Genomic DNA, 19,491 nt, shown 5'->3' with positions numbered 1-19,491 from the left:
GGTAATAATAGGGGAATGTTATACGCGAATTGTGGCGTCTCATTTTCAGGCAGGCACAGGGCCCGGGTTACAGCCTGTCATAAAATACAGCCTGTCATAAATCATAAGTTATTTTTACGTGATAACTAATAACTAGGGAAGCTTCATGTCCCCCCATGTGCTACATCAATGATAAGTTGGCTTTCAAAACACTAGACAACCCCCCCAACCCCCCCCCCCCTCCCCCACCACGCGGCCTCATCAGTTTGATAAAAAAAGTAAAACAATTAAAATCTAAACAAAAGTATAAAGTTAATTCCCAACTGTTTATTTATTTTGTGAAATCATCCAATGTTACATCAATCTTTTTATATCAAAACACTTTCTCTTCAAAGTTAATCATCTTACTATTTTTACAAAGTTTACAAGTTCAAAACAACACAAATGGAATTAGTTAAAGGCACTGTGGAGTCCACTGCCATTAACTCATTATATTTGTGTTGTGGACACTATTGGTAAGTACTCAAAATCAACACTTCCAAGCAATGGAGAGCTGTTCATAATATAAAACATGAAAAACGGCTCCCTCTGAAGTAACAAAGTTTTATTTTAAAGAAGTAATTTCTGACTTAGAAGTTATTCTGAACATTGACTATTATGAATGGCCCCTAGAAATATTTGATTTGAATTTGAGACCTCGGCTGAAAACATGTGTGATGTTGGTGTGAAGGGTTCAAAACAAATGGCTTTCTTAAATGGGTACGCAAAGACATCCAATATATTTAAATTACAATTTTTGAATGAAAATTTCTACAAAGAAAACCCCCAAAAATGTTTCTCTCAAATGCTGATGAAAAAATATATTTTCAGTTGACAAGTGGTTTCCACAAAAGTGTTATCCACATGTTTTTTTCTGAGAGTGGACTTGCTAATGGTGTTGGCGAGTCAAGTTACTTTTAAAGGGTAGCTGCAGTGTTTGTTTGTTTTTTTATTAAATGCGGAAGTATTTTTTAAATGGTTTTCAAGAGATTAAACGTTTGCATAAACGTGACATCATGTCGGTAACCCGAGCTGTCGGGCACCCTGGCTGTGTGCATATAGAGACGTGTGCACTGTGTGGCCTGGTACCTTTAGGCTCGATTTGATTTTGTGTACAAAAGTCCAAAAAGGCTTTCCCAACAAAGGTCACAAACACTTGGCTTCTCTCAATGAGTGTGGACCAGCTGATGGCGTGCTAGGTTATATTTATGTGCTAAGGATTTTCCACAAACACCGCAAACAAATGGCTTCTCTCCACTGTGGACCAGATGATGGCGTGTTAGGCTACGTTTATGTGAGAAGGATTCTCCACAAATGTTGCAAACAAATGGCTTCTCTCCAGTGTGAACCAGCCTATGGCATGTTAGGCTTCGTTTATGTGAGAAGGATTTTCCACAAAGGTCACAAACACTTGGCTTCTCTCAATGAGTGTGGACCAGCTGATGGCGTGCTAGGTTATATTTATGTGCTAAGGATTTTCCACAAACACCGCAAACAAATGGCTTCTCTCCACTGTGGACCAGATGATGGCGTGTTTGGCTACGTTTATGTGAGAAGGATTCTCCACAAATGTTGCAAACAAATGGCTTCTCTCCAGTGTGAACCCGCTGATGGCTTGTCAGGCCACTTTTTCGTGAAAAGGATTTTCCACAAATGTCGCAAACAAAAGGTTTCTCTCCAGTGTGGACCACCCTATGGCGTGTCAGGTTACTTTTTTGTGAGAAGGATTTTCCACAAATATCGCAAACAAATAGTTTCTCTCCAGTGTGGACCAGCTGATGGCATGTCAGGTGACTTTTATGTAAGAAGGATTTTCCACAAATGTCGCAAACAAATAGTTTCTCTCCGGTGTGGAACAACTGATGTGATGTCAGGCAACTTTTTCGTGAGAAGGATTTGTCACAAATGTCGCAAAGAAAAAGTTTCTCTCGAGTATGGACCAGCTGATGGCATGTCAGATTACTTTTTCGTGAGAAGGATGTCCCACAAATACCACAAACAAAAGGTTTCTCTCCAGTGTGGATTTGCTGGTGGACTGTCCGCTTAGCCTCAGATGGGAAAGCTTTTCCACAAAGATCACAAACAAATGGTTTCTCTCCAGTGTGGATTTGCTGGTGGACTGTCCGCTTAGCCTCATATGGGAAAGCTTTTCCCTGAAGATCACAAACAAATGGTTTCTCTCCAGTGTGGATTTGCTGGTGGACTGTCCACTTAGCCTCAGATGGAAAAGCTTTTCCACAAAGATCACAAACAAATGGTTTCTCTTCAGTGTGGATTTGCTGGTGGACTGTCTGCTTAGCCTCAGATGGAAAAGCTTTTCCACACAGATCACAAACAAAGGGTCCCGTGTGGTCATGTTGACGGTCTGTCTGATTTATTTTTCTACGAAGTTCAGACAAGGTCAAATGTGCTCCTAAGCTAACGAACAGACGACGCTTTTGAATGCTTTCTAGCAAAATGTCACTTGCTAACTTCTCCATCACGATTGTCAATTAATATTTGCTCTTCAGTTTTTTCTTCTTTATTGTGAAGGCCTTTTTGTTTAACTCATCATTAGAATTCGCCTAGTAGACACATGCCTAGTCCCCAGCAACTCCTGGACTATACCATTATTCTGCAAGGGGTAGACAAAGGGGTTTAAAAGTTCAAATGTGCCCTCTTTATAGACAAACATAATATGCTTCAAGTAGTTGCTTCGTCCATTTTAAAATTAATCTTTTTAAATTTGATTTTGTATTTGACTGAAAATTGAAATTTTGCCGTAAGAGAGGATTTTTAATTTTTTTTTCCTGAATTTAAAAAAAAATAGTCACAGAAGCTTTGTCGGTTTCTGAAATATCAAAGCTTATGAATGATGTAACGTTCGTAATGTTTATTTTACAGTAAAAAACAAAACCAATGCTACAGATAAATTCAAAAAATGATTATTTTTTATTATTAACTCCGCTCATACCTTTTTTGGAAAATATCAAATAAGTGTGAGCGGAATAAATAATGAAAGTCTTGTTGATGGCTGACAAAAAATACTTACAACGATTATTCCTACTAACAGTGCAGAGTTTCAAAAACTTGTATGTGTATGAGTTTGGCATGTCTAGACTATGCATTCAAACCGAGGACTTTAACAAAAAGGGATCCAGGAAAAAGTCAATCGAGGACATCCTCGATTCGATTTCGTGTACAAAACCAATGGGGATGTCCACGCAATGGGACAACAATGAGAAGTCCTCAGTTGACACCACACATATCATACATAAACATAGTTGTGATAACGTAACCATCCTGCCGACGGCAGGGGGGTTACGTTATGGCAACTAACATAAACACAGCTGAGTCCCCTAGCTAGACACTACCCCTACCCCTAGAACTACGAAGAGGTTCGTTCCGCTATGTCGTATCGATCATGGAGTGATCATGGAGGTAGAAATGTGGAGGCGACAGTGGTAACGAACCTCATCATGATATTTCTACCTCCATGGTTCTACTTCTGTTTTTTAGGAGTAAGTGAGTGTGTACGAGTTGGTTGGTGTACGAGTTGGACGGCGTACGAGTTGACCAATTTGCGTACTGGTTGGGTACCGGTCACTTTGGCACCTTGCAAACTTGGCACCTGCAAACTCGGCACCTTGCAAACTCGGCACCCACAACCTCGGCACCTTGCAAACTCGGCACCCACAAACTCGGCACCCACAAACTCGGCACATGTACAAATACAAACTCGGCACCCAGTTGAAAAAACACTGCTTGGTAGGCCTCATTTTTATGTTAAAGTTGAGTCCCACAGTCACATAATCATAATAAAGTTATCAGTAATATCATTGCAAATATTGCACTGAAAGGAGTGTGCACAACGATCTTTGGTGTTTGCACGCCGTAGAGCTATCGTGCACAGAACTGTCGCGGAGCCGTCGGGAAATTAGTCCCCATTGATCATGGCCGGGGCCTTTCGGCAAATCACGCTCTGTTAAGAAGCTTTTAAAACTCCATTGAAAATCATTATTCAAACTAAACAAACCCTTATTAAAATTGTTCAAAGCCCAAATCATAAGAAAATGGCACTGCACTTTCACCGATGGACAGCCTAGGCCCGTACCAGCTGTACGTGCCTACTAAACAACATTTTACAAACTTGTAAACTGAACACGGGACGTGCATGCGGACGGTAAATTTCCTGGCCCCAAATGTTCTTGAAAGTTTGGAATTTTCATCACCCATAGAACTAGTGATTTAACATCGTTTACAAAGCTACTAAAACTATTAACTATCAAACCATTTTTTATTGTGTAAGTACACGTACGTAAGTAACTTTATTTTTAACCACTTGAGTCTTGACTTTTCGAGGTGATAATACTTTTCTGCTTGGTGCCGAGTTTGCGGTCCTACTAAAAGCCAACAAGCTGACAACGCCGCCAACAAGTCCAGAGCGCCGACAACACGCCAACAACAAGTTTTAATTACCTAAAAAATGGCAAATAAACCATAGATATGTTAGAACTATGTGCTTTGTAATATAAACATAAATTTAATGGAAAAACTTTACAAAAAGTGTGTATTTTTAACCAGAAAAAAACTTCACTTATGATACGGGTAGATTTAGCACTTGTCAACAACAGAGGGCGAATGTCATGTGTAGACCTTCACTGCAGTGTGCACAGTTGAAGGTTTTTACATGACTCCCGTCCTCTATTGCTAAATCTGACTTACCCGCATCATAATGGACTGGTCCAGACAAGGTTTTTTAAGATGCCGTCCCACCGTTTTCCATGAAAGTTGAGTGTTTTTCTGGTTCAAAATTCACACTTTACGTGAAGTTTTTACATTAAATTTATAGGTTTATATTACAAAGCACTCATAAGTGACATCGTCCTAATGATGGCATCATAATGGACTGGTCCAAACACAGTTTTTTAAGATGCCGTCCCACCGTTTTCCATGAAAGTTGAGTGTTTTTCTGGTTCAAAATTCACACTTTTCGTGAACTTTTTACATTAAATTTATAGGTTTATATTACAAAGCACACATAATTGACATAGTCCTAATTATGGCATCATAATGGACAGGTCCAAACACAGTTTTTTAAGATGCCGTCCCACCGTTTTCCATGAAAGTTGAGTGTTTTTCTAGTTCAAAATTCACACTTTTCGTGAAGTTTTTACATTAAATTTATAGGTTTATATTACAAAGCACACATAGTCCTAATTATGGCTTATTTGCAATTTTTGAGGTATTTAATTTTTAAAACTTGTTGTCGTCAGCGTGTTGTCGGCGCTCTAGGCTTGTTGTCGGCGTTGTCGGCTTGTTGTTGGCTTTTAGTAGGACCCAGAGTTTAAAGTCAATAAAAAAAGGCTGGTGCCGAGTTTGTAAGGTGCCGGCATTCTGAATCTTCAATCTTGGTGCCGATTGGGTGCCGAGTTTGCAAGGTGCCGAGTGGGTGCCGAGTTTGCAAGGTGCCGACTTTGCAGGTGCCGACTATGCGAGGTGCCGAAGTGTCCGGTATTCTACTGGTTTACACTATATATCCTGGTGTCATGTGTTTTCAGTAGGATAACAGGAAAATTTTTCACAATCAAAAACTAAATTTTTTTTTCTCAAATCATCTATCCAATTTTTTAACAATAACACTTTCACTTCATGGTGTGTTGAAATTTTTAAAGTTTTGGTTTTACGTTGCGAGAGACAGTCCGTCATATGTTTTCACCCCTTTCATTGGTTGGTTATTTTATTGAATATTCAGAAGCTAGTATGGCGTGCAAAATAAATCAAAAATATTATTCAATTATATACTACTTAACAAATTTAATTACATTTTTGTCCTACGGCATTATGGCTACTTTGGATAACTTTCCGTATGGCGCCACCACTTTTTCACTCATTTTTACAAAAAGGGATTTATCAATCAGGTAAATTAGATACTATATTATTTTATTTCGAATGAAAAAGTGGTGGCGCCATACGGAAACTTTTCCGCTACTTTATTAGAATCCAGAGATATCATAAGGCATGAAAGTAAAACACCCTACCCCCCTTGATGCACTGACACTTCATAACAATCCGTTTTCCCCCATTTCAGACCAGTAATTTTTGGTTTCAGGAGATAAGAAACCAATCTATGATATTTTCTCTTTAATGTAGACTTAATATTTATTACGCTTGTCGGAATTTATTACAGGATGCATGAGTAAATCAAAAAAGAAATTGTTGTCATTTTCACTTAAAATATTTTAATATTTTCCCCACATTTGCACACCATAGAATCTCAAATAGTAACCACCTCACGTGATCCATCTAGTGACTTAAGCAGAATGAAACTCAATCTAGCAGATAGTAATTTTGTTTTGAACTTTCGAGGTTGGATGATGTTTCTTTGACTCATTTGAATGTTGGCCTAATAATGCACTAGTAATGCACTAGTGATTAGTACCAAAAATCAATCATTTTATAAATGTTTGATTGAGAATAACCAACGACAGGAAACTTTATTCTCAGCATGATTAAGCCTGATTTAAATACAGACCGTGAGTAAACTGCATAGCTTCTGTCACCGGTGCAGCTTGCACCATTTCGCGAAAACGGGAATCAAAGTTGGGGACCGAAAACATATGAGGGTCGATAACGTATGACGCTACGATACAGGCGTTCGAATTCGAGTTGGCGTGCGCGAATTGAACCGTTCCCCGACTTCCGGGCCAAGGATACGGAGTGGATTTGTATGGACCGATTCTTATAAGTTATAACTTATGACTTACTTTTGACTTGCTCGTTCTCCGAGGTTAAGCTCGAATTAACTGCTGTGTTTCGGCAAGAAGTAGCTAGAAAACTTGCTGATGATTTACTCAATGAACAACGCGGAAGTATTAAAACTATCATGTAGAACTAGAAGAAGTTTCGGGTTTGATGACTTTTCTGATGCAAGTATGCGCCAATTATGTTTTTTTAGCTGACGTCTGAGCGCGCCCTCTGTAGTTCGTGCGGAACTTCCTCCGCCGAGACATGTGAGCTGAACGACCAATTAAAAGAAGGGGAAGAAAGTGGTAATTACTTTTAAATCACTGTTGTAACAAAAAAAAAAATTATCAGATCGACAATTTTTTATTAGATTAAACAATGCAAAATCTCCTTCCCGGAACTTCCAAGTTCCAGTGCCCGCGGGGTTTGTCTGTCCAGCTTTTTTTAACACCGCATGGAGGGCTAGGGTTTGACTGTCAATTGCTGTCTTGAGATGAGACTACGTTTCTAATAACGCCGTTATTATGCACGCGTCATGTTCCCTCTACGAGAGTTATTTAAAAAAGGGAAAATAATAAGATTTCCAAATAACTTTTATAACGTCGTTCATGCACAACTCCTGGCCCCCATCTGATGATTTATTTCAAATGGCGCTACAACGTAGTCTTCTACTCAAGCCAGAAATTGGCAGTTTACATTACAAAACACCCTCACTCAGTAAAAAAAGAAATGGCGCCCTCCCTCTGCATTAAAAGATCAATGGTAAGGAATGCTTGTTGTCGATAATACACGCTTTTGCGTTTATATTACACAACTCACGCATCACACCACCTAATCACAGTGCGAATACATTGACCTGACACACACGAACGCCGGGGCCGGATAAAAAAGAAAATTTTGCATGATAATGGCGGCTTCGGGTAATGAAATGGAGAGCTCTAATTCTCCGCCGGACACCGACCAATCAAATCCGGCGGAGTTGATGCAAAACGATGACGACACGATCAGTGAAAGTGACCTTGTTCAAAAAAGGTCAACAAATGTTGCCGACGATGCCTTTCTACTCGCCGGTAATGTAAACCCACGGCGTTCATCAAGTCATGACAAAAATGCCGGATTATTGGACGCCGAAAACAACGTGGAAAGTTACGGCCTAGATCAACCACCAGCGCAAGACCAAGACAACGATATGGGGAGAATTTTACTTCGGCAGCGGAACCATAAAAAGAACAACTCGTCAGACGACAACGCCGGCCGGAACAACGGAAATGGGGGGTCCGTCGACGAGACGGACGACGGCGGCTCTATCAACAACATTACACGTGGCGGCGTCGGAGTAAACCGGAAGCAGAAATCAGCTTTACCTGTCAGTTTGAAGACATTTGCTTGCCTTGTCGTGCTGAGTTTTCTTCCTTTTGGGTACCTGTTTTATAAAGATGCCTTAGCGAAGAGGGTGTCTACACGGCTTGATGCGCCGTGTGTGATTGGTGAAGATGCAAGCTCGGCCTCCAAATCACCTGCCAGATTCTGGGGAACGTACCGCCCCGGTGTTTATTTTGGTAATTTCTCAAGAAGAATTTCCTCAATAGATTGTTAAAAATACTGTGTACCTACAGCATAGCCCCACTTGTGTAGCCAGGGCTATTCAGTTCGCTTTGGCCACACAAGTGGGGCTACCTACAGCATTGTTCATGTTGTAATGTGTATTATGTTATTATATTGTTTTTAAACAATTCAACAATTAATAACTTGATGACTCCAGATGGGAAGATTTTAACAATTAATTTAAGAAGAGCAACGAAATATGTAATTGATTTTGGAAATATTATTTGTCAATGATTGATGTTTTTTATGAAGAAAAATATTTAGTTCTGATTTGTTGACTCTTGTCTCAGTATAACACAAACGTACTACAACACAAAGCATTTTATACTTGAAAGCAGTTTACTTTTACCGCCGTCTTTGATTCATACAGGTAGCCAACATTAAACACGTTAAATTACAAAATTTATTATAATTGTCCAGATCTTGGTAAAGTTGCCTAGTACTATGAGACTATGTTCGAGTCCCTGCTGATGCTAGCCTTGCTCAAGGCAGTCGCATTATTCGCTCCGAAAAGACGCAGCTGTAAACCCACCTGCCGTATACCCTGTGCATGGTGTGTGCGATCACACCGAATGACCCACCCGTATACACACTGTCACATCGCACGAATACTGTTCACACAAGTCATCGCACTAACCGCATGCGGAGGCCGTCAGGCCGACAGCCTTGTCGGGTCTGTATCTTCCCGTTTTAATGTGTTGTATTGAAAAAATTCCAATAGAGGACGAAATTGGGGGGGCTCTAGGATATGCTAGTATGCAGCTCATGAATATGTATATCGTTCGTCAGACCTATCAGACAACACAGGATGTGAGGCAAATGAATTATTCATTTTGACGTCCAATCACACGCCTATCATGCTCGCTGAGCGTCTGTGGTGGTGGTGTGCAGTGTGTGATGATGTAGACATGTCTCATCTTTCGCGGGCATTATGGTAATGAGCTGACCGTGGGAACTCTTCGCTTATTATAGTAATGAGGTCAGTGGCTTCAACACAGACCCTACAAGGCTGTCGGCCTGACGGCCTCCGCATGCGGATAGTGTACGGGGGCATCGTGTCGTGCGATGTTATGCACAGTGAATACGGGTGGGTTTTACGCACAGTGAATACGAGTGGGTTTTTATACAGCGGCGGTCTTTTTTCGGAGTGAATAATTCGACTGCCTTGAGCAAGGCTATGCTGATGCTTGCTTATTATTAATTTGTATCACTTAAAATAAATAATATTCTTTTATTGTTACTTAAAAAGAAGACCACGTTTGGTAGTTACTCAAAACAGATATTAACTTAAAAACTGACTCAGTAATGAGCATTGGAGACCTGTTGATAGTATAAAACATTGTGGGAAATGACTCCCTCTAAATATTGTAGTTTTTGAGAAAGAGGTAATTTCTCACTAAAATAACAAAAATATTCTAGCTAGCTAGAAGTCTTTTATTCACAAATTCGTCCAACTAGGGTGTTTTTCTTTCATCATTTTCTCGCAACTTCGATGACCGATTGAACCCAAATTTTCATGATGGGATACATCATGATGACATGATGGGATACACCAAGTGATAACACTGGTCTTTGACAATAACCAAACGTGTACAGTGCCTTTAAGTTTACCTGCGTTTTATTTGAGGGTAGTTATTTTTTTTCTCATTTGTGGCTCCCAAGGATTTTTTCTAGAGAGAAGTATATTCTGAAACAGAAATATACAAAATAGCTTATAAAGTGAAAACAGAATAGATTATTTGGATGATTTTATGTTAGATTTTATTAGTAAAATATCCACATTGTGGCCAAACATTTAATATGTAATAGAAGTCTGTAAGTGATGCTGTATATAATTTTTGATGCAATATTAGCCATAAATGTTATGGCTAATTATTTGTATTTAATGACATTGGCAGAAAAGGATACAAATAGAAAGATAAACAGATTTATTTTTATTTTTTCTCACGTTCTCAGGACTTAAGACGAGGAGTTCACATTCTCCAGTGACAGGTCTCATGTGGTTCACTCAGTTCGATAAACAACTCTCAATTCGTCATACATGTGAGCAAGGAGATCAACTTGCAAGGTATGTATCGGGCCTACAAGTGGCCTACGACAATAGACCGATCCATTATGCTCCGCCCACGACTCACGTGTGAGCAAGAACATGTGAGCCTCTCCAATGCCTTTCTCCAATGGGCGCGTCAAGCATACGCGCAGGAATGTCAGACTTTATATGTCGGACCTTCGATGCGTTGTGATTGGTCAATACGCAATGGGGCGGAGCTTAATGGATCAGTCTATTCAGAGAGTTCCAACATAAAATTTCAAATTTTCTTTAGAAGTGCCTCTAACTAGAGGAACCTAGCTGTGCACCTTCAAGAATGAAATTCAAAGACCTATGTTATAATACCTATTGTCTTGGTACAAGAGGTGATAAAGGTCATTTCTGCTTTGCATAAGTGCTGTGAACTGCATTCGAACAGGTGCTCAGAGACCCAATGGTTTCCCATTCTTCTGCAAAGTGGTGAACACACAGTGATGTCGCCAATACTCGGGACTAATTGTTTTAAAATTTGCAAAAAATAGTTATTAATGTCCTGACGTTTCAACCCTAGCAGAGTCTTTCCCGAAGGCTAAAAGGTTATGCAAGTTGGCCCAAAACAAGGCTAAACCCCTGTTGATAAGGGGGCTTAACAAAGAAAATATTTTAAAAATAAACAATTGCTCAGGGGAGCTGAAGATGGGAATTGATAAATTCCTATTCAAACAGTCTGCATTGTAGGATCGAGACTTAAAATCCTTGAAGCCTTCTGCCAATCCCTGGCAATCTCCTGCTGTGTCTAGGTACGATAATACTGCAACACACGCGAGCTTGGTGGTCTCACACACCACGTAACAGTCTCCCGTCATGTACACACACACTACTTGGTGCAGTCACTACATCATCATGTCCCTGATGTGGCTGGGTTGTCAAACAAAATGGACGCGCTTAGTGAACAAGGATAGATGAACACACTAGATAAGAACTTCGTTCTCAAACGAAATACGAATAGCCTTCTGTGAATTAAGATCTTTACAACATGCTCTTTCTAGATAACGATTTTTGAGGGCTCGGTATTACCCTTTAAAAGATAACTTTACAACTGCAGGTTATTTATTCTCCCTACTGCCCAAACTGACTATTTCTGCTGAATCTAATGCACGAGTGTACACCATCTGTGCTGGAACTTAGTTTTTATTATTTTGGGAAACGATTTCAATTTAATTCAATAAACATTTATTTCGGTATTGCCCTCACATGATCATTGGTGTTTCATAATAGCGACAGTTACATTTTTTTACAGTTATAAACAGTAGCCAAAATGCCTAACAAGTCAGACGGGCAAAACACAGGATTGGGTGAAAGCCTTGGCTTTTGTACTCTAACCTATTGACAGAGTCTATTGTCTAGACTCGCAATTTAGACAAGAGATACACAACAAGGACAAACAAACAAATGTGTTGAAGTATACCAACAATATACCAAAAACCAGCTATCAGGTATTTAGATATTTCACAAGAAAATGCATCATTCCCCAATTTAAAGACACTGGACACCTTTGGTAATTGTCAAAGACCAGTCTTCTCACTTGGTGTATCTCAACATATATATAATGCATAAAGTAACAAACCTGTGAAAATTTGAACTCAATTGGTCGTCGGAAGTTGCGAGATAATAATGAAAGAAAAAACTCCCTTGACACACAAAGTTGTGTGCTTTCACATGCTTGATTTCAAGAACTCAAAATCTAATTTTGAGGTCTTGAAATGAAATTCATGGAAATGTACTTCTTTCTCCAAAACTACGTTAGTTCAGAGGGAGCCATTTCTCACAATGTTTTATACTACCAACAACTCCCAAATATGCAATACCAAGTAAGGTTTTATGCGAATAATTTTTCTGAGTAATTACCAATAGTGAACACTGCCTTTAATCAAAACAAATTTGTCCGAGTTCCAGTTATTATTTACCATTCCTGCTTGTTAATGAGTTTAGTTACTAGACAATAATTATTCACTTTGATATATGGGTTATGAATGTAGATATGGATGGCTTCAACACGATGCAGTTAACTTTGGAGTACAGGAAGTCGTCGACAAGAATTTCACCTTGAAAACTGAATTTGTAAAGCAGCCTGGTGGGAACCATGGGGGTGATTGGACGACACGAATCAGCGGAAAGCCCAGGGTAAGTTAATAGACAATCCTTAATTGCTATCCCAGTCAGCCCCTTATAGAATTCCTGGGTGATCAGGGCCCAGTTTCATAGAGATGCTTAATAGCTGATTCTGTGCTTACAGAGCAAGTTCTCTTTTCATAACGCCGCTAACCGTATGCACAGGAAAAGGCCTATTTGCTAACCTTCCGGTGCTCACTGTATGAAAGTAAATGACGTAACAAGGCAAATCCACGGTGAATGTGGATGCCTTATTTTTCTTGCTTACCAGTGAAACAGGCTAATGCTAAAGCACGTTTGCTTACCATACAGTACAATGAAATTGGGCCCAGCAGTTTCTTGAGAAAACAAAACTGTACCCCACAATGCCACAATCATCTTGAGGGTGGTCGAGTTGGTGTAGTGGTATAATTTCTTGCCCTCCACCCCTGGATTGACTCATGCAGGGCCCAATTTCATGGCTCTGCTTACCGTAAGCACAGAATCGGCACTTACGGAAGCAGGGAATTCTGTGCTTACGGCAAGCGTATTTCACGGGTTAGCGGCGAATTTTGACTTCTGCGCCTGCGTACTCCACGTTAATAGGCATTCTACGCTTACAAGGCTAGCGCAGAAATTCGGCGCTTGCACGTAAGCTGGGAATCGTGATCGTAAGCACAGAATTCGGCGGTAAGCAGGTCTTGTGCTAATCCGGTGACCAAGCCGGATGCTTTTCCTTGCTCCAAATGTTTGTATTTAAAACAAAACTGTTCTTGTTTCAAACTATGTTTTGCACTGTAAATTTTTATTTATTATTATTTATTTTTTTCTCTACAAATTCTTCAAGATTCACCAGCCCACTAAAGTTTAGGGTAAAAATAGATAATTATAGACCAATGACCAAAAGATTTATTATGTATCCCATTCAGGCTTGCATTCTCAGTTCTTTTCCAGCATTTTAATTCTTTGCACAAATGTGTTAATTCTGCAGACGAGAGCCGCAAACAAGACAATCGTAAGTCTAATTTTCTACACTGCACTCGACGGAACCAACGGTGACCTCCAGTCTATCGTGAAGGGAGGTCAACTTCTTCAGATTCGTGGATCTTCAAAAGAGCTTGGTAGTTTCAGCCTCAGGTTTCCACCAGCGACCAACGCCAAGAAATTCCACTACGTCAGCACTTACAGCCCGAGTATTCACCGCAGTAAGGATGTCGTCTTGCAGAGTCTCAAACGCTATCCCTACTCTGGAAAACAAGTCATGGCGGGCCTGGCAGGGGACATCCTAGCGCTGAAAGAAATCACAGACTACCAGGCGAATTTCATCGCTCATCAGGTGACCGTGTCTCTCCCTTTTGAAATGGAGGTGATATTCGAGTCGGGAAGCAACATCAATCGCCAGGTCCCTCTTTCTGGCGATGTGTTCACTCAGTGGCTGAAACAGCACAAAGAGAACTTTGACGTAACCTTCGAGGAAAAGTTTGGGTTAAAACAGAAAGGGTATAAGAAGAGAGAGATCGATGTCGCAAAGGCTGTGCTTAGTAACATGTTAGGAGGGATAGGGTATTTCTATGGTCATTCTACGGTCCGGTCCAAGTATAATCCAGAACCTGTGAAGTACTGGGAGGCCCCATTGCTGACGGCCGTGCCGTCTCGGTCATTCTTCCCTCGAGGTTTTCTCTGGGATGAAGGATTCCATAATCTACTGATCAGCAAGTGGGACCCAGTCCTGAGCAAGGAGATAATTGGTCACTGGCTCGATCTTATGAATATGGAAGGGTGGATTCCCCGGGAGCAGATCCTGGGAGGAGAGGCCCGCAGCAAAGTCCCCGATGAGTTTGTCGTTCAGAACAACGAAAATGCCAACCCGCCGACCTTGTTTCTACCTCTGCAGTCTATTTTAAAAGATGCAACATCCAGTAATAATGCTGATTTCTTGGACTATCTGGGTCATGTGTATCCGAGGTTAGAGGCTTGGTACCGTTGGTTTAATACGACCCAGGCAGGACCTAAGCCGTCCACGTATCGATGGAGAGGCCGGGATGCAACGACGGACAGAGAGTTAAACCCCAAGACCCTGACATCCGGTCTGGATGACTTCCCGAGGGCATCCCATCCATCAGATGATGAACTTCACGTCGATCTACGCTGCTGGATGGCCTTAGCTTCAGGAGTCATGGTAGACATAGCCAAGGCTATCAACGCCCCATTCCAGGACTATCAAGTCACTCATAAAGTTCTTAGCGACAATAAACTGCTCGATAGTCTACACTGGTCCACGAAGGGAAAGATGTACAGTGATTATGGGATACACTCTTCTGCTGTTGTCTTGAAAAGGCCAACGCTCCCACCTCCTCCTAGACCCAAGCCAGGTCAGCGACGCCCCCCTGCACCTCCCCAACCCTCTCTAGTGCGTGTGCTCAAAGGGAACACCCTACCCAAGGAACAGTTCGTCGATGCCTTCGGCTACGTCAGCCTGTTCCCCTTCTTTCTTCAGATCCTTGAGCCAAAGTCAAACAAACTTGGCAGGATACTCACAGACTTGAAAGACCCTAAGCTCTTGTGGACTAACTATGGTCTGAGATCACTCTCGAAATCGGACCCGATTTACATGAAGTATAACACAGAACATGACCCGCCATATTGGCGAGGTGCTATATGGATAAACATGAACTTTCTTGCTGTACGCGCCTTGCACCATTACTCAAGTCTGGCGGGGCCGTACCAAGACGAAGCTACAGCGCTCTATGCAGAGCTCAGGCAAAACCTTGTCAGCAATATTATCAAGGAGTACGAGAGGTCGGGTTACATTTGGGAGAATTATAACGATAAAACAGGGAAAGGTCAAGGGTCACATCCTTTCACTGGATGGTCGGCTCTGGTGGTGCTCATGATGTCAGAAAAATATTAACCCTCACCAATCATTCCTTAATCGTTGCAAAGTAAGAAGTTTGGCTTTGTAAGTAGATCAGTAGAGCCTGCAGAGTCGACATTTGAGTTGCAATTTCATCCAAGTTTCCTGAGCAAGGGGTATCTTATGCAGGTAGTTCGTGCATACTAAGCCATATTTCAGGGATGCGATTTCTCAATTTTTTTTACCGGAAATCTGGGTTTTTTTATCCCTAAAACTAAAAATTAATAAAACAAATAGTATTGTTGGGATTTTTTTAGTATTTTCGGGATTTGTTTTCATTTAGATCAAATTCATAAAAACATGGAGAGAAAATCATATAGAATGCCCCAAATTGTAAAGTAGGGTTTTTAGAACCAAAGATAAATGAATGTAAGTAGGCTTCGTGCTCACAAACTTTCGCACTCCAACACTTTCAAGCTTTCATGAGCTCACAGTTCAGGTCCTTTTTTAACAGCCTAATATTTCGACATTAGGACATGTTAAAGTGCATGTTTTGCTCACATGTTACAACTTGTATCTCAAACAATCCAAAGAAGAAAGAATATAGGTATAGTGCAAGATATGCCCAGTCTTTCACGATGCCTAAAGATCTTATTTTTAAACTTTTAGCTTAAAATATTGTGGCAAAAGCAAGAGAAGGGTGAAGGGATATTATTGATTGAACAAACTGAATGATTTCAGAGCTCATATCAGGCACAAATGCTTCGTTTTTGAAAGAGCGAGGGCACCAAGGCATTTTCTCCTTGGTAAAGAGAACCCTATGAGGAAATTGTAAATTTCTACTGGAGCATTTCAAGGGCACCAAGGCAATGACGAGGGGGCATGGAGGCCTTTGTTGCCTCCGTGAAGTATCAGGCCTGATGTAGGGTGGAGAGTGTTTAGGGTAAATGTTGTTTGTAGGGATTCAGACAGTGTAAGTCTAGTTTCAAAAATATTTATTTCATTTCAACTCTACTTTTCTAAAAAATAGTTTTCTAGTTCTGTCAGGTGAGGTCATGTTAAATTAATTAACCCAATATGCAAATATTTATAAATTTCCTTATTGGAGATGAAAGCATTTTTAGTAGTAAGACTGAATGGGCAGTTATGTACACTGTGGGTGTGTTCAGACAGCGTACTAAGTTAGACCCGAACCGGTTTAACTTTCTGAGGTGGTCGTCCCCTTGCGTTCTGACAGCAATGAGATAAACCCGATACAGTTTATCTTCAGTTTTAAGAGGTCAAAGCAAACGCGACCCCATCACTCTGACATCCTGTTTTGGTCACGGAGGTCAATGGGTCATCTGTTGTGAGTAAACCAGATTTGGTAGTTTTTTTATTCTGTCCAAACACAGTGTTAAATGATAAACCTGAAGCGGTCTAAAGATAAACCCCCCAGCTCGACGGTCTAACTTTTCAGGTTAAACCCGATTCGGTCTAACTTTAGAACTGTTCAGACACACAGAGTTGAACTCGATCGGGTTCCTTACGTGTGAGGTCCTAAACACATGTAACGCGCCAGCAGTCACATAAGACAAGTGCGCCCCCATCATCAAAATGTAGTTAAGCGGAACAGGTTGGGGCCCGGAAAACAATTATTTTAGTGTGGCACTGGCACGGGATTGGGACTTGAGTCAAGTCTATTGGGTTATTGGTTAGTAGACCATAATTAAGTTTATTTTCTGAGAGTCCTTGGCTTCACAACAAGATTTAAAGTGTGAAATGAGACATCTTTATAATTTTGTTAAATTTGATTTGTGTTTACCCCAAGAGAACAAATTTTCATTGTAAACTTTAATCTGTATATAATGCACACAAATTAATTCAAATATTGACCTTCAAAATAATTATGCACGGTGGCTAGACGCTATTGTAGAATCATATGTACCATGTACATATTCTATGTTCTAAATATAACTGTTGTCTTGTGTACTGTAATTTTTCTCCAAATTATTTGAGCATAATATGTGCATGTATGACATGTATCTGATGAATTGTTTTGTTTTCCTTGTTTTGTTGTTGCTATTTTTACTGTAATTTATCTTCATAGTGCGCTGTTGGTGGTTTAACTATGCCCCATTGGACATTTCTGGTTTTAAAGGGAGGGTATACTTTTGGTGATTAATCCAAAAACTAAAAACTCACTTGGTAAGAAGCACCGCAGCTGTTGATAATGTATAACACTTTGAGAATTAGTTCCCTTTAAAGGAGTGTTATTTTCAGGAGAGAGATTCAAAAACATTTAGTCTGACGGCTCAGATTTTGTATTCAAATATCGGATTATTCTTCCTGACTTCCTGCATGCACATACCGCTCCAGAATTTTTGGCGATATCATAAAGCCGCTACCAACTTTTAAAACGATATTTTCACATGTTAGTTTAATTGTTTACGTTGACATTTATTTGGAATTAAAACCAATCCAATAGTTCCACAAACCAAAAGTATACTTTGTCTTTAACTCTTGAGAAGTTTGGGTGAATTATGCTAGCACAAAGCAAGGATGCAGGTCACAATGGGGGACCTTTTGGGGACACTAGGTTATCGCAGGGATGAATTCTTAAACCCAATTATATACTACCTTAAAAGGGTTTACAAGGTGCTACGGCGCGCATACAGCAGCCACAGCCAGGAACACCGGGGCGAACCCCTTCTCTTTTCGATAAGTGCACTGTTTTTTTTTTACATGCCTGGCACAACACAAGGGACCAACGGCTTTCTGTCCTATCCGAAGGACGAAGTAATGGTTAGGTGTCTTGCTTAACGTGTCACGGCTGGGGATTTGAACCCACACTCTGCTGATGAGAAACACCAGAGTTTGAATTCGGTGCTCTTAACCGCTCGGTCACGACACTTCCATGTAGACTTGTTGTTCGCAGAAGTGCAAGTCTGGAATTGTACACAGGCTACAGCGGTCATGGCCGCAGTTGCCCCTGGTGTTGGCCTTGGTGCCCCTTCACAAGTTTCAAACTGACTTTATGAGTTTCCAATGAAAGTGACCTTTGCAAAATTAACACAGTCTGTGTGCATGCTCAGAATTACACTTACCTGGTCGAATTTCATGGCACTGCTAACTGCAGAAATCTGCGCTTACAGCATCTTCCTGTAAAGTATGTAACTCCAGTATTAATGGCTGTCAGCACAGAATTATGCAGCAGTAAAGCAGGACCTTTAGCCTTTTTGAGGTATGGCGACGTGATAGGAGTGTACTGTTTGGTTTGGGTGTATACACACAAATTTTCTCAAATCTTATAGTGCTGTAGTATTGTGCCCGCCATATCTCAAAAAGGCTTATGACTGGTGATCGATTTTTATGTGAGCAATAAGGCCAAAGGAATTTCCCATGCACGGACAATAAAGTTGTATTGTATTGTATTGTATGAGATTGGGTCCTGCGGCCGATTTCACGAAACGCTAGGATTAATAATCCTATCTCGAAGTAGGACGAGTAACCCGTCCTAACTTAGGATGGGTTCAATGCATCCTACGTCTTCAGATAGGGAACTTAACTCGTCCTAAGTCCTAAGATTAATCCTAAGTTAGGATGAGTTTGGTGAAATCGACGTGGTGTGTCTGCAGTCATCAGGTGTCCAGATATCCCACATTCGTAAATGAATTCAAATATAACAATTAATAAATTCATCATAAATCAACTAGGACAAGTGCAACTATCTTGATATTTTCTTTTTTTTACAATGTGTCTAAAAAACAGGTGTATATAATTTTCAATTTCAAACAATTTTGATTCAGCGAAATAAAATAAAGATGCTTTAAGAGCACTGTATATAGCATGGTAGTTCATGTAGCTCTCTCGTTTTTGTGTAATTCTTGATGCTTATGGAAAATGATAGGTATAGACCTTGGCCCAATTTGATAGAGCTGCTTACAATGCAAGAAATATTGCTTAATATTATTTCTGCTTAGCAGAAAAAGCCAGAATACCAGTCATAAATTGTACAAATGACATGGTATTTGGCCGGTAACCATATTTTTGTTGCGCCAGGCTACTTTTGTGCTTCAAGCAGCACTATGAAATTGGGACATAACAACATGACATTTTAAATTTATAA

At 40.4% G+C, this 19,491-nt stretch overlaps 2 protein-coding genes across 2 annotated transcripts; one reads left to right on the top strand and one right to left on the bottom strand.

Annotated features, from left to right (window-relative positions):
- Positions 1–303: 303 nt before the first annotated feature.
- Positions 304–7,000, bottom strand: LOC139940529 (uncharacterized). The gene is made up of 2 exons (XM_071936822.1): positions 6,765–7,000; positions 304–2,632 (listed from the first exon to the last, which is right to left on the bottom strand). The coding sequence occupies exon 2, from the start codon at positions 2,496–2,498 to the stop codon at positions 1,440–1,442; it is 1,059 nt and encodes a 352-aa protein (XP_071792923.1). The 5' UTR covers positions 2,499–2,632; positions 6,765–7,000; the 3' UTR covers positions 304–1,439.
- A 578-nt stretch (positions 7,001–7,578) lies between these two features.
- Positions 7,579–19,226, top strand: LOC139940741 (mannosyl-oligosaccharide glucosidase-like). Its single transcript, XM_071937109.1, has 4 exons — positions 7,579–8,303; positions 10,306–10,417; positions 12,418–12,562; positions 13,521–19,226. Exons 1-4 carry the CDS (start codon positions 7,646–7,648, stop codon positions 15,438–15,440), a joined length of 2,835 nt encoding a protein of 944 aa, XP_071793210.1. The 5' UTR covers positions 7,579–7,645; the 3' UTR covers positions 15,441–19,226.
- Positions 19,227–19,491: the final 265 nt, after the last annotated feature.

This window comes from Asterias amurensis, chromosome 8 (genome assembly GCF_032118995.1).
Source record: "Asterias amurensis chromosome 8, ASM3211899v1".
Taxonomy (NCBI): Eukaryota; Metazoa; Echinodermata; class Asteroidea; order Forcipulatida; family Asteriidae; genus Asterias; species Asterias amurensis.
Note: the sequence above shows the minus strand (reverse complement) of the source record. Positions and strands in the feature narration are given on the sequence as shown.

Excerpts from the sequence above, each read along its gene's own strand:
- LOC139940741 (XM_071937109.1), top strand. The coding sequence starts at position 7,646 with ATGATAATGGCGGCTTCGGGTAATGAAATGGAGAGCTCTAATTCTCCG. Across the intron at positions 8,304-10,305 it reads CCGCCCCGGTGTTTATTTTG|GACTTAAGACGAGGAGTTCA; the intron begins GTAATTTCTCAA and ends TCACGTTCTCAG. Across the intron at positions 12,563-13,520 it reads GAATCAGCGGAAAGCCCAGG|ACGAGAGCCGCAAACAAGAC; the intron begins GTAAGTTAATAG and ends TTAATTCTGCAG.
- LOC139940529 (XM_071936822.1), bottom strand. The coding sequence starts at position 2,498 with ATGGAGAAGTTAGCAAGTGACATTTTGCTAGAAAGCATTCAAAAGCGT.